The 15683-nt window shown below is 48.3% G+C and overlaps 1 protein-coding gene across 1 annotated transcript in view; it reads left to right on the top strand.

Annotated features, from left to right (window-relative positions):
* The first annotated feature begins 72 nt into the window (after positions 1-72).
* The window catches only part of LOC126527925 (dermonecrotic toxin StSicTox-betaIC1-like), a 75402-nt gene continuing 59791 nt past the window's right edge, over positions 73-15683 (top strand). The window contains exon 1 of the mRNA XM_072284592.1: positions 73-204. Coding sequence (XP_072140693.1) covers positions 73-204 — 132 coding nt within the window. The remainder of the gene's footprint in view (positions 205-15683) is intronic.

The following is a 15683-nucleotide window of genomic DNA, read 5'->3' on the forward strand; positions in this document are numbered from 1 at the left end:
GCAGATTTTTAAAGAAGAACCAATTGGAAATATGAGTGGGCACGGTGACTCCTAGTGGTGCTAGCAGGGGCAATGATTCCCAGGGCCAGGCCTGGAGAGGAAGGTGCCCAAGAGGCCTGGGGAGGAAGGAAGCCCAAGAAAGGTGCGTACTTCATGCATCGACCACGGAACCGGGAACTCGCTAACTGCACGGACGTTGTCAGGGTCTGGTTGGACGCTAGCAGCATCAACTAGGTGTCCAAGTAACTTGATCTGGTGGCGCCCAAAGGTGCACTTAGAGTAACTGAGCTGGAGATCAGCCCGGAGAAATATGTAGAGAATGGCGGACAGGCCAGGTAGGTGGCTCTCGAAGCTTGGCGAGAGCACGATGACGTCGTCGAGATAACAAAGACAGGTCGACCCCCTAATACCGCGTAGAAAAGTGCTCATCATGCGTTGAAAAGTTGCAGCAGCGTTACACAACCGAAAAGGAATGACCTTAAATTGGTAGAGACCGTCGACATTGATGAAAGCTGTCTTCTTGCGGTCGCGGTCATCGGTGTCAATTTGCCAGTATCCCGAGCGAAGCTCTAGTGATCAGAAATACCTGGCACCATGGACGCAGTCGGGTGCATCATCAATTCGAGGCAGATGATACAAATCTTTCTTCGTTACCCGAGTAAGATGGCGATAATCAACGAAAAACCGCCAGCTGCTATCCTTCTTTTTCACAAGCACCACAGGAGATGCCCAAAGGCTAAAGGAAGGCTCCATCCCACCTGTGTCAAGTATTTTCTCTGCCTGCTTTTGGATGACATGGCTCTCAGAGTGAGACATTCGGTAAGGGTGCTTGTGAAGTGGGATGGCGTCTCCAGTTTCGATACGATTGGCCACGACATGTGTACGGCCTAGTGGGCTGTTGTCAACGTCAAAAACGTCAAGGTAAGAAAATAGGACAACATGGACTGTTTCACTTCGGTAAGGTAAGAGGTTAGCGGATATCATTTTGTTCAGAAGTGCCTTGGCTGGCGCGGGTATGACAGGGGTGTGCACGGTCCCAGCGTCAGCAGCGAATACAGAAACGGTACATTCCCGCAGTGGTGACGGATCGGCTAGTGAAATTTTTTGAGGAAGAATATGGGTCGAAGAAGAAAAGTTGAAGACTGGAAGCGTCGTTCTGTTGTTGGCAAGAACCACTATGGTGTTAGGAAGTACGATGTTGCGCGAGAGGATCAGATCTTTGATGGGAGCAACCACATAGTCACCATCAGGGAATGGGGGAAACGGCGACAGAACGACGTAAATAGCAGCCTGAGCAGGTGGCCGAAGAAACTCCACAGAACGTAGGCGAGTGTTACGTGAAGCGGCGTCATCAGGATACACGTGTCAATGACAGATGTGTATTTAGAAGACGTTGATTTCATCAAGAGACGATACTGTCACGTGGTAGTGACAGTGAAGAAAGCAGCCCAACTGCGAAAGACGAAACTACCGTTTTATTCGGCGAACTTGTGCCCTCAAAAACAGGCTACACGCAAAGAATGACGACAGCGGCGAACACAGTCGGCGATCGTCGAAAATCTGATCAGTGGGTCAAGCGCGTCGGCTTTTATACGGCAGTCGTCGAATGTTCCAGACTAATCGTTGGGACCCGCATGCCTTCCACAAAGTTCTACACCATTAGAGTCACGCGATGAAATCAGATAACACAAGGTTCGGCGACAACAGACAGCGGATAGAAGCATCGATAACTTTCCAGAAACTTCGGATACATGCAGGGGGGTCCCGCGCTGTGCGATAACATTTGTTAGGCGCGAAACGTGGTCGCCCGATAAAGATAAGTACACGTGTCAATGCGAACACTGTGTCACAATCACGACACAATTTTAACAGGTATGTAACATATACAAAGAACGAGGCACTCCATCCCCGGCACGCTTGACAAGAAATGCCCGAGTCCTCAGTCACTAACACATAACCACATAAGCCAACGTAAGCACACGGCTACACGTAAACTAATTCTCACATTATATATAATGATTTCATTATACACAATGCGCACAATTATTATGTACAATGATGATGTGGCAGAAGCATTTACAAAATTTTGTAGTAATTCTTTTTTCATATAGGAGGTTGTGGCCAAGTACTGCACCAGGGTGGCCAATCCTGCTCTGGTGAGGGAGTGCGTTACCGGTTCTGGTCACTGGCATCAGGCCGCACTCCAGGCCTGTTCATGCAATTTTATCAACACGCGGATTTCGCTTTAGTCCGGTGGAAAATTGCACGGCACCGGGATTCGAAACCCGGTCCACTACCTCTACGCCCCCGCTGCAATCACCTGCACAACCTCCTATATGAACACAACAATCAAACCCCGGTCCTCAGTCCCCACCAGCTACGAAGCAACTGACCATGGCGCCGGTACCTGCGACGCAGCAGAGGAGGCTAAGAATCCCTGGTTCCGGACAGGCCGCCATTGGAATCCGAACCTGGCAAAGTTTAACCCTAGAACGTTATCTACTGCGGCGATTGGAGTGTTAGCCGTCGTCTACTGCGGCTAACAGTGCTATTGGAGGAATTAACGTGCAGTAAATGGGATATGGAACAACTCCTGCGGTGGCGAAAAGGTAAAGTATCCGCCTAGCGTGCAAGAGGACCGCGGTTCGAATCCCGGTGCCGCGCAATTTTCCACCGGATAAAAAAACAAAAATATGCGTGTTGATAAAATTGCATAAATACGCCTGGAGTGCGGCCTGATCCCGGTGACCAGAACCGGTAACGCACTCTCTCACCAGAGCAGGATTGGCCACCCTGGTGCACAACTTGGCTACAACCTCCTATATGAATACAACAATCAAACACCGGCCCCTCAGTCCCCAACAGCCGCGAAGCAACTGACCACGGCGGCAGTCAGACCTGTGACGCAGCAGAGGGTGCTAAGAATCCCTGGCTCCAGGCAGGCCGCCATTGGAATCTGAACCTGGCAACGTTTAACGTTAGAACGTTATCTAGTGAGGCGAGTCTAGCAGTGTTATCGGAGGAATTAGAGGGCGTTAGATGGGATATATTAGCGCTCAGTGAGGTTAGGAGGATGAACGAAGCATATACAGTGCTAGAAAGCGGGCACGTCCTGTGCTACCGGTGCTTAGCGGAGAGACGAGAACTAGGAGTCGGACTCCTGATTAATAAAGATATAGCCGGTAACATACAGGAATTCTATAGTATTAACGGGAGTGTGGCAGGTCTTGTTGTGAAACTTAATATTGTCATCCAGCTATTACAACTAAAACAGTTTAACACCGACAGATTGGCAAAGAAACATCTGCCTTTTTGCGATGGCTGGTCCTCGGAGAGCGCGCGCGCAACCACGAACTTCGTCGTTCTCGCCTTAAGGGTCCCGTGTCAAAACGTGCAAACTTACTTTGCGTCATTGCTCCCCTCTCAAAAGCGACCGGCCCGGTCGCTTCAAGGGCAGCGGGCGTGCACAATGGGCAAGAGTGCCAACATGAAAAGACAAAAAAAAACATACAGGAATGTACACAATGCTGAAGCGGTTTGTGAGGGTTGCTTATCCCTCGCGTGCGTAATACGGCTTCATCCGTACTACGAGGACGACTTCAGCACGGGGTCGGCGTCGGTTCCAACCAGGATCAGAGCTTTGAGGCGCCACCTCGTAGTTCACATCACTGAGGCGGCGTACAACTTCATAGCGGCCGAAATAGCGGCGCAACGATTTCTCTGAGAGCCCACGGTGTCGGATAGGTGTCCACACCCACACGCGGTCGCCTGGTAAGTACTGGACATTCCGTCGGGTCCGGTTGTAACGGTAGGCGTCGGTATTCTGCTGGGTGTGGATGGGATTCCGAGTAAGCTGGCGAGCTTCCTCGGCTTTCTCGACGAAATCTTCAGTGGTGTCATTCCTTGTGGCTCCGTGGTCTACCGGGAGCATGGCGTCTAAGGGGGCTCTAACGCGACGTCCGTAAACAAGCTCGAATGCTGTAAACTCGGTGGTCTTCTGCCCAGCGGTATTGCAAGGAAACGTGACGTATGGAAAATTTCATCCCATGTTTTGTGTTCCACATCAATGTACATGGAGAGGATGTCGGCTAATGTTCTGTTTAGGCGCTCTTTTAAGCCGTTAGATTGGGGATGATAGCCTGTGGTCTTTCGGTGGTCGGTGTGCGTCAGTGTGACGACTTGTCGCAATACCTCCGCTATAAACGCTGCACCGCGGTCAGTAATTAGTACAGCGGGTGCACCGTGGCGAAACACGATCTTGTGGACGAAGAAGCTGGCGGCTTCAGCAGCAGGTCCCCGTGGCACAGCTTTCGTTTTTGCATAGCGAGTTAAATAGTCAGTTGCCACGATTATCCACTTATTTTGCAAGGATGACAAGGGGAACGGCCCAAGAAGGTCCATTCCCACTTGCTGGAACGGCGCCGGAGGCGGATCCAAAGGCTGAAGGAGGCCGGCAGGCTTGACGGGTGGAACTTCACGCCTCTCACAGTCACGGCACGTTCGCACATAGCGCTGAACCGACGAAAATAGGCGTGGCCAATAGTATTTTTGCCGTATGTGCGCTAATGTCCTCGCGAAGCCTAAGTGGCCGGCACAGCGATCGTCGTGACACGCCTGTAAAACTTCCTCGCGCAGTGCCGTCGGGACGACGAGAAGGAACGTTCCCTGAGTGTTCTCGAAATTGATCTTGTAGAGGACACTGTTTCGCAGGCAGTACGACGTCAATCCTCGTGAAAGTGGGCGTGTGACAAGAATGTCAGCTCCCTAGAGATATCGGATGACTGGAAGAAGCTCAGAGTCTACACGTTGATAGTCAGCCATGCGCGCCACGTCGACGACACCAAGAAACGGCAAATGTAGCTCCAAGTGGGAGGATGTCAAGGGAATAGGAGAACGGGACAAGCAGTCGGCGTCGCTATGCTTATGGCCGGATTTGTAGACAAGAGTTATGTCGTATACCTGGAGGCGGAGGCTCCAACGAGCGAGGCGACCAGACGGGTCTCGTAGATTGGCAAGCCAGCAGAGCGAGTGGTGATGACTGATCGCTCGAAATGGCCGGCCGTATAAGTAGGGTCGGAACTTGCTGATGGCCCACGCGACTGCTAAGCATTCTTTTTCGGTTGCTGAATAATTAGCTTCTGCTTTTGCCAGACTGCGACTCGCATACGCAATTACACGTTCTGCGCCATCTTGCCATTGACCCAGAATGGCCCCGTGTCCTACGTTGCTGGCGTCGGTGTGTATTTCGGTTGCCGCAGTGTCATCAAAATGTGCCAGCACTGGAGTGGATTGGTGGCGTTTACGCAATTTGGTGAAGGCCTGCTCTTGGTCTTCCGTCCACGCAAAGGGCACATCTTGTCGCGTCAGTCTCGTGAGCGGTTCAGCAAGCCTTGAGAAGCCTTCAACGAAACGATGGTAGTAAGCGCAGAGGCCCAGGAACCGCTGAACAGCCTTTTTGTCTTTAGGACGAGGAAACTCGGCAACGGCAGCGAGTTTTTCTGGGTCTGGTCGTACTCCTTGGGAGCTGACCACGTGGCCTAGAAAATTGAGTTCCTGGAAGCGAAAGTAATATTTTTCAGGCTTGATGGTGAGGTTGGCCTTGCGTATTGCGGTAAGGACACTTCGTAGTCGGGCGAATGTTCATCGAGCGTGCTGGAAAACACAACAACGTCGTCTAGGTGCACTAGACACGTCTGCCACTTTAGACCAACGAGTACAGTGTCCATCATTTGTTGAAACGTAGCAGGAGCGGAACAGAGACCGAAAGGCAGCACTTTAATTTCGTACAGCCGATCGGGAGTCACGAAGGTGGTTTTTTCACGGTCACGCTCGTCCACTTCGATTTGCCAGTAGCCTGACTTTAGGGCTAATGAAGTAAAGGACTGAGCATGACGCAGACGGTCCAAAGTGTCATCGATGAATGGCAGGGGATAAACGTCGCGTTTGGTGACTCTGTTAAACCGTCTGTAATAAATTGAGAAGCGGAGTGTGTTGTCTTTCTAGTACGACAGGCGATGCCCACGGACTTGTCGACGGCTGGATGACGTCATCATTTAGCATTTCTTGAACTTGACGCTTAATCGCATCCCGCTCCATAGGTGACACTCGATACGAATGCTGAAGAACAGGCCGCGCCGACTCCTCTGTAATGATCCGGTGTTGCGTAACGGAATCGCGCTGGACATTGGATTCCGTGGAAAAACAGCCGGAGAATTCTGTCAGTAGGCCCAGCAGCTGATTCTTCTTTACATCTGCTATGCCAGCATTAATGTGGACGCGGGTATTCAGGCTCGCGTGAGTTGTTGCGTCCGGTGAAGTCACTTGTAATGTGCCGATGTCTGAGAAGTCAGCAATGTCGTTCAGGAATGCCACAGCTGTACCTTGGAGGGACGTGCTGATACTCATGGCTGAAGTGTGTCAACAAAACTTGCGAGCACTTATGCTGTATTCGAACAAGGCCCCGGGCGATGCAGATGTGTCTTTCGAGCAGCTGCGGGAGATTTGCCTGGGCAATACCCTCATAGCCGTCGAATGCGTCGCTGGTGACGAGGGTCAATACGCTGCTCCTTGGCGGCACCGTGATGCTCTCGTCAACAATCCTCAAGGCCTTGACATACATGTGGTTAGTGCTGCTCCCTGCTAAGGCCTGCGCCGTCGAAAACGTTACCCGCGACTTTTGTAAGTTAATCACCGCTCCATTAGCCTGCAGAAAGTCCATTCCCAGAATTACGTCCCTCGAACAGCTTGGGAGGATAACGAAATCTCCGAGGTACGTAAACCCACGAATGCTCACGCGCGCTGTGCATCTTCGTACCGGGGTTAGCAGATGGCCTCCTGCAGTGCGAATTTGCGACCCAGTCCCCTCGTTAGAAACTTTCTTCAGCTTGCAGGCAAGGTCAATGCTCATAACTGAGGTGTCCGCTCCAATGTCGAGTAACGCAGTTATTTCTTCGTCGTCTATGGTGACGGGAATGTTCGACGTTACTACCTCTCGTGAGGTGTTTGACTCCGTCTGTACGTCTGCGTCGTTCTGTTTTCGTCGTTGTCGTCGTAGTGGAGGATCTTGCATACGGTCGTCGTCAGCGGCCTCACCTCCGGAGGTCGCCGAACTCAGTTTTCCCGACCCGCCGGGCTAGGCGAGCGGCGTCTTAGAGCGCCGCGAGTAAAGGATTGGCTTGGTGATGGTGACCTGTAACGAGCAGGAGACGACGAACGGGGCTCCTGCCATCACTGATCAACATTGCGACGATTCGCGACAAAACTCTCTATTTCCGGCAGCCGCTCACCAGGTCGTGCACGAGGTGCATTCGGCGAGAATCCACGGAGCCCCACATGACGACAAGGACACATTCTGTAGATGTGTCCGGCTTCGCCACAATGAAAACAAAGGGACTTGTATTGTGTGTTGCAACAGACGTCGCTCTTCCTAGTCCTTGCTTCGGCGATGCGCGGTGGGCTGCGAGGCGGCCTGAATCTTACGTCCATTTGTTGAGTAGGGTGTACCATGCTGCACGAACTTGAAGGTGGCGGACGGCGTACTGCTTCAGCGTAACTCATTTCGGCGTGCGGTCCCTGCTGTGGTGCCTCGTACTGTCCAGGAATATGGACGGCCTGTCGGACCTCGGCGCGCACCATTTCCGCAAAGAAAAGTTGTCCCACAGGGGCAGTGGTCGTCTGCATCTTCTGCAGTTCCTCCTTGACGACAGCCCTGATGAGTTCTCGCAAGGCGCCAACGTCGTTACCGAGGGTAACGGCAGAGAGCTCCCTTGAAATCATGGCGCCGCAGTTGTTTTGCCTGGCCCACTGTTGAAGGGCCTTTTCCATAGTAGTGGCTTTGTCATGGAACTCTGCAAGTGTCGTCGGCGGATTTCGAATGAGGCCAGCAAAGATTTCCTCTTTGACGCCGCGCATGAGATGGCGCACCTTATTTGTTTCAGTCATAAAAGGGTCCGCACGTCTGAAAAGCCGATTCATGTCTTCTACGTAGGCCGTCACTTGCTCATTCGGGCCTTGAATTCTTGCCTCCAACGCTAACTCCGCCCTCTCCTTCCTGTCCGCCCTGGCGAAGGCATTGAGGAACTGTCTACGAAATTCTTCCCATGACGTCAGTGTCGCCTCGTGGTTCTCAATCTAAGTTTTCGCGGAATCCTCAAGAGCGAAGTACACGTAGCGTAGCTTATGCTCGTGGTTCCAGTCGTTGAGGTTGGCAACCCGGTCAAAATGGTTAAGCCAGTCGTCGGCGTCCTCTGAAGCACTTCTGTGGAACAGATTCGGCGTTCGGATGTGATTGAAGACAACGTGCGATGCTGCAGGAGTGGCAGGAGGTGGTTGGTTCGTCATTCTAGTTCTTTCGGGTAGCAGACCGTGCTGTGGCTGGAGTCCCTGGAGACGTCGGCTGGCACGTAAGTGCACAGGGGTAAGCTCGGCTGAACTTTTCGCCGGGTTTAGGTCTGGGGTATGCTCCGGAGACCTTAACATCGACCGTACCCTGCACCTCCACCAGAAATGTCACCCAGCTATTACAACTAAAACATTTTACCTCCGACAGATTGGCAAAGAAACGTCTGCCTTTTTGCGATGCCTGGTCCTCGGAGAGCGCGCGCACAACCACGAACTTCGTCGTTCTCGCCTTAAGGGTCTCGTGTCATCACGTGCACACTTATTTGGCGTCAATATGAGGTACAAATTGAAGGTCGTACAGGTCTACGCCCCAACATCCACTCATGATGACCAGGAAGTCGAAAGCTTCTGTGAAGACGTGGAATCGGCGATGGGTAAAATCAAAATAAAACACACTATACTGATGGGCGACTTCAATGCCAGGGTAGGCAAAAAGCAGGCTGGAGACAAGTCAGAGGGGGAATATGGCATAGGTTCTAGGATTAGCAGGGTAGAGTTATTAGTAGAGTTTGCAGAACAGAATAATCTGCGGATAATGAATACCTTCTTCCGCAAGCAGGATGGCCGAAAGTGGACGTGGAGGAGCCAGAATGCCGAGACTAGAAATCAAATAGACGTTATACTCTGCGCTAACCCTGGCATCATACAAGATGTGGACGTGCTCGGCAAGGTGAGTGGCAGTGACCATAGGATGGTCACTGCCACTCACCTTGCCGGATCACTCACCTTGCCACGCAATTAGCCTAGACTTGAGGAGGGAACGCAAGAAACTGGTACATAAGAAGCCAATCCATGAGTTAGTGGTAGGAGGGAAACTAGAGGAATTCCGGATCAAGCTACAGAACAAGTATTCGGCATTAACTCAGGAAGAGGACTTCAGTCTTGAAGCAATGAACGACAATCTTATGGGCATCATTAAGGAGTGTGCAATAGAAGTCCGTGGTAACTCCGTTAGACAGGATACCAGTAAGCTGTCGCAGGAGACGAAAGATCTGATCAATAAACGCCAATGTATGAAAGCCTCTCACCCAACAGCTGAAATAGAATTGGCAGAACTTTCTAAGTTAATCAACAAGCGTAAGACAACTGACATAAGGAACTATAATATGGATAGAATTGAACATGCTCTCAGGTACGGAGGAAGCCTAAAAGCATTGAAGAAGAAACTAGGAATAGGCAAGAATCAGATGTATGCGTTAAGAGACAAAGCCGGCAATATCATTACTACTATGGATGACATGGTTCAAGTGGCTGAGGAGTCCTACAGAGATTTATACAGTACCAGTAGCACCCACGACGATGTGAGAGAGAATAGTCTAGAGGAATTTGAAATCCCACAAGTAACGCCGGAAGAAGTAAAGAATGCCTTGGGAGCTATGCAAAGGAGGAAGGCAGCTGGGGAGGATCAGGTCACAGCAGATTTGTTGAAGGATGGTGGGCACATTTTTCTAGAAAAACTGGCCACCCTGTATACACAATCCCTCATAAGCTCGAGCGTACCGGAATCTTGGAAGAACGCTAACATAATCCTAATCCATAAGAAAGGCGATGCCAAAGGCTTGAAAAATTATAGACCGATCAGCTTACTGCCCGTTGCCTACAAAGTATTTACTAAAGTAATCGCAAATAGAATCAGGAACACCTTAGACTTCTGTCAAGCAAAGGACCAGGCAGGATTCCGTAAAGGCTACTCAACAATAGATCATATTCACACTATCACTCAGGTGATAGAGAAATGTGCGGAATATAACCAACCCTTATACATAGCTTTCATTGATTAAAGAAAAAGTGTTTGATTCTGTCGAAACCTCAGCAGTCATGGAGGCACTATGGAATCAGGATGTAGACGAGCCACATGTAAAAGTACTGAAAGATATCTATAGCGGCTCCACAGCCACCGTAGTTCTCCATAAAGAAAGCAACAAAATCCCAATAAAGAAAGGCGTCAGGCAGGGAAATACGATCTCTCCAATGCTATTCACAGCGTGTTTACAGGATGTATTCAGAGACCTGGAGGGGGAAGAATTAGGGATAAGAGTTAATAGAGAATACCTTTGTAACTTGCGATTCGTTGATGATATTTCCTTGCTTAGTAACTGAGGGGACTAATTGCAATGCATGTTCACTGACCTTGAAAAGTAAAGCAGAAGGGTGGGTCTAAAAATTATTCTGCAGAAAACTAAAGTAATGTTTAACAGTCTCGGAAGAGAACAGCAGTTTATGACAGGTAGCGAGGCACTGGAAGTCGTAAGGGAATACATCTACTTAAGGCAGGTAGTGACCACGGATCCGGATCATGCGACTGAAATAATCAGAAGAATAAGAATTGGCTGGGGTGCGTTTGGCGGGCACTCTCAAATTATCAAGAGCAAGTTTCCATTATCCTTCAAAATAAACGTGTATGACAGCTGTGTCTAACCAGTACTCACCTACAGGGCACAAACTTGGAGGCTTACAAAAAGGGTTCTACTTAAATTGAGGACGACGCAACGAGCTATGGAAAGAAGAATTGTAGGTGTAACGTTAAGGGATAAGAAAACAGCAGATTGGGTGAGGGAACAAACGCGAGTTAATGACATCTTAGTTGAAATCAAGAAAAGGAAGTGGACATGAGCAGGACATGTATTAAGCAGGGAAGATCACCGATGGTTATCAAGTGTTACGGACTGGATTCCAAAAGAAGGGAAGCGTAGCAGGGGGCGGCAGAAAGTTAGGTGGGCGGATGATATTAGGACGTTTCAAATTCAAATTTATTTGCCACCATGGTACAGATGATGGCGGGGACCCGTAGTAAAAGCTGCCGTTGGACAGCTTGACAAGGCCACGGGCCCCCACTTTGACAGCAATACAGTGGTTGTTTTTCTTTCCCTTTTTTTCCTTTTTTTTCCCTTTTTTCTTCTTTTTTTTTTTTTTTTTTTTTTTTTTTTTTTCACACACACGAAAAAGAAAAGAAAATACAGGAAATACAGATAACAAAGGAAAAAAAAAAAAAAAAAATACATATAGCAGAGTTGTTATCCGGTTACAGTAGTCAGCATAAAATCAACAGCATTGTCCTGGCTGGAAAAAAAACTTACAATGATGGTGAAAGAAAGAAGAATTGGGTAGACAAATCACAGAAAAAAAAAAAAAAAAAAAAAAAAAAAGGTTAGGTGTAGTGTAAAAAATACTCGAACAGTTTGTGGCGTGTTGTGTTTTGGAGATCAATATCGTTTTGTGCGAGTTTGTTAAGAAGTCGTGGTAGTTTATTTTCTAATGTTTGATTACCATAGAAAGTTCTGTATGTTTTTACGTTCCATTGTGCTATGTTTCTTGTGCTGTACATTGCATCTCGTTTTTCTAAACCAGCTAATTTTGATAGAAAAGATATGTTCTTCAACACCTCGTTTTTCACACACTTGCTCAGACGATAGTCATAAAGTTTAGTAATTGGTAGTAAGTTATACTTTAAGAAAAGTTCGCAGGGACAACATGGCCACAATTAGCACATGACCGGGGTAGGTGGAGAAACATGGGAGCGGCCTTTGCCCTGCAGTGGGTGTACCCCGGCTGATGATGATAATGATGATGATAGTGATTCTATGAGATGCGCATATACACAAATTATCATTCATACAAGAGTACGCGCACACAGACATCACGGGCACCAACATTCTATGCACATTCAATGAATAGTTTTGATGGCCGGGCTACAAGAACCCGGCTGGTCTAAAATTAAGCCATACGCGCCCATCGGCCACCTACAGGAAACGGCATGACCTATAAAAGAAGCCACAGTAGCTCTGAGTAGAGCCTCTCCAAAAGATTAAACAGAGGGCGGCGACAATGTTCCACGACAACTGCCTCGCACCGGTCACACCTTAAAGAAAAGGCACCGCAGCAAGTTAGTGTCGCGCGAAACGGCCACGTGAGCAGGACAGATACATTGTGTGCATGCGCTCGTCTAGGGCGCACAAACAGGCATGGGGGGAGCTGCATGCATCCTCATTCTAGGAGGCCCTCTGCCTGGTACAGTTGCAGTATTGAGCTAATTCAATTTCTCAAAGCAACAAGTGCCCTAATACTTCCAAAGTACGACTCTCACAAAACCTGAATACATGATAATATTAGATTGTATTATGAATATACGAGAAAATATAATTCTTTTACGCGGAAACAAAAAAGCCGTTTTCCGGCGGTTGATTCATCTGCAGTGAGCGCAGACTGGACATTTGCGACCAGCTAAAGGCTATCTACTTCGCTGTGAAAAAAAAATGGAGGACGCTTAAGCTTCGCCTTCAAGAGTGGAACGCGATAGTCTTATCGCACCCTGTTCGCAGCGCCCACTCAAACGATCTACGCGTGCCAAACGTCGCGATCAGCACGGACAGCCGGGCCGCGACGCGCCACGAAGGCGCACGCGATCACGGGTAAAGCTCCGCGAGTGGCGCTCCACGTGTCCGGACAGCGGTGTACATTGCGAGGAGGGGGTCTTCTGTGTTTGCCGCAAGATGGCTCTGCGTGTGCGCTGAAGCATATTGCCAATGAGGCAATATGGAAAATGAGCCGAGAGAAAGGCTTCGAGGTTGTCGAAGTAAACAGGGAAGTGAGAAGTTGTGGTGGTTTTGAACGAGATGGGATCCACTTCAATTACAGGCTAGCGCGAGAAGTGGGCTGGCGACTTGGGGGTCGCGCTGTTACTTTTTTAGGGGGCCCGAGGGCGCTCAGGAGGTCAGAGTAGGTAGTTATGAAGAAGGTCCCCTAGGGGAACATGAGAAAAGCATCGCCGTCGATAACAGAAAAACGAGGAAAGCAAGAACAAGAGCTCGCCATGCAATAGGCTATATAAACATGCAGGGCGGCAGAAGAAAGGAAAATTCGGCAGAGATTGAGGAGCAGTTATACAGAGAACAAATAGAGGTGTATGCGGTTACAGAAACGCACCTTAGAGACTCAGAAGAGCCGCCAGTTATTGAGAATTATGTATTGGAAGGGTGCAACAGAACTAAGTCGGAAAGAAAGGGAGGGGGAGTCGGAATGCTCATCCATCAGGGAGCCAAATGGAAAAGAGTAAATTCACAATGTCAAGAGCATCTTTGGTTATCCGGTACAATGAGTGGGAAAGAAACTTGGCTGGGAGTTACGTATTTGTGGACCGGAAAAAAATTGCACAGAAAAGAATAAAGAGTTAGTGGAATGCATAAGCGCTGATAATAAGGGTTTCGGGAATGGTACTGAGACTGTCCTATTAGGTGACATCAATGCCCACATACAGGATTTAGATGGCTATACCGACAATAACGGGAAGTCAATGCTAGACCTTTTCGAGCAACATAACATCGTGATCGTGAATACAGGGCCTAAGTGTGAAGGACAGATCACGTGGGAAGTGGGAAACCGGCAATCGACCATTGATTACTGTCTGATGACAGAAGGAATTCATGATAAGTTGAAAGAAATGGTCATTGATGAGGAAGGGTTTAGCAGCATAGGGAGGGACCATAAACGCATCATTTTGAAAATGGGATATGTAGTTGGGAAAGAGAGCAAGGAAAGCACAATGGCCAGTCCAAATTTGAACGCTGAACAAATAGCAAATATAATCACTAGATTTGAGGAAGAACTTGGCAGGTTGCCAAGTAAGGAGTGGGAATATGGTGAGCTTCAAAGTGTAATAACGACAGAAATACGGAAAGAGAAACAACATGTTGGTTGGAAAGGAAAAAAGAAACCGAAAAGCTGGTGGAACAAGGAGATACGAGAAGTGATCGCCGAACGACAGAAAGCATCTCGAGAGCACAGGCAGGCAAAGAAGGCGCAGTTGCCACAGGATGAAGTAACAAGTAAATGGGAAATATACCGGGAGAAAAAGTCTATGCTTCAAATACTGGTGCAAGCAAAATTAAAAGGTGAAAGTGAACGTTGGTTGCCAGAAATACGTGAGAAAAAGAAGGCCGCACCTAGAATATTTTGGAATCACATAAAATTATTAGGCAGGAAGTCAACAACAATACAACATATCCTAGACGAAGATGAAAACAGACTTGAAGGAGAAGCGGCAATAAATTACATCCAAAAAGTAACAGCCGAATTTTTTCAAGGCAAGGACGAGGTTGTATTTGAAGAAAAAAAGAGCATGAAAGAGACCCAAGTGGAAAAGGAGCTGGTGCTGGCAAATTTAGACTGGAAGAAAGCGGAAGAGAAAATTCCTAAGCGCACAACCACAGGGCTAGACGAGGTTCCCGTTAGGCTGGTAAATGAACTGGGACCAAAAAGTAAGGAAGCTCTGGTGAACGCAGTGGAAAAAACTTTAAAAGATAGACGAATACCAGACAGTTGGCGACAAAGTAGAATGAATTTAATTTATAAAGGTAAGGCGGAGAAAGACAGAATTCACTCGTATAGACCGTTGAACATTACATCGGTAATATACAGGCTAGCAATGCAGGCAATCAAATTAAAGCTTCAAGCATAGGCAGAGAATAATGGCATTTTGGGAGAGCTTCAAAATGGCTTTAGAATATGTAGGCGTTTGGATGATAACTTGCTTGTTCTTACTCAGTCTATTGAAATATCAAAAGCAGAAAGCAGACTGTTGTATGTGGCCTTTTTGGACATTACAGGAGCCTACGACAACGTAGACCGCAACATCTTGTGGGATATCTTGGAAGGGGAAGGCTTAGGTAACGATTGTCTAATGCTTTTCAGAGAGATTTACCTAGAAAATACCTTTTGCGTTGAATAGGAAGGGATGAGGAGCGCGGAGAAAGTTCATATCAACAAGGGACTGAGGTAGGGGTGCCCTTTATCCCCGCTGCTTTTTATGATGTACATGGTGAGGATGGAGAGGGCGCTAGAAGGAAGTAATATCTAGAAGGAGTTTAATCTTTCATACAAACAGGCAGGTGCAGTAATATAGCAGCAACTCCCAGGTTTATTTTATGCGGATGACATTGTGTTGCTCGCTAACAAGCAAAGTGATTTGCAACGTCTGGCTAATATCTGTGGACAGGAAGGCAACAATTTAGGTTTGAAATTTAGTGTTAGAAAATCAGGTGTTATGGTATTCAACGAAAACAGTGAACAGACAGTGGAGATACAGGGCCAAGAAATACCTCGGGTAACAGAATATAAGTACCTTGGTATATGGATAAACGAAGGTAATGCATATATGGAAACACAGGAAAAAACCATAACAGTCAAGGGGAAGAGAAATGCATCCATAATGAAGCACAGAGCGCTATGGGGATACAATAGGTACGAGGTCCTCCGAGGTATGTGGAAAGGGGCAATGATTCCAGGAC

The sequence above is a fragment of the Dermacentor andersoni genome, chromosome 9 (assembly GCF_023375885.2).
Source record: "Dermacentor andersoni chromosome 9, qqDerAnde1_hic_scaffold, whole genome shotgun sequence".
Taxonomy (NCBI): domain Eukaryota; kingdom Metazoa; phylum Arthropoda; class Arachnida; order Ixodida; family Ixodidae; genus Dermacentor; species Dermacentor andersoni.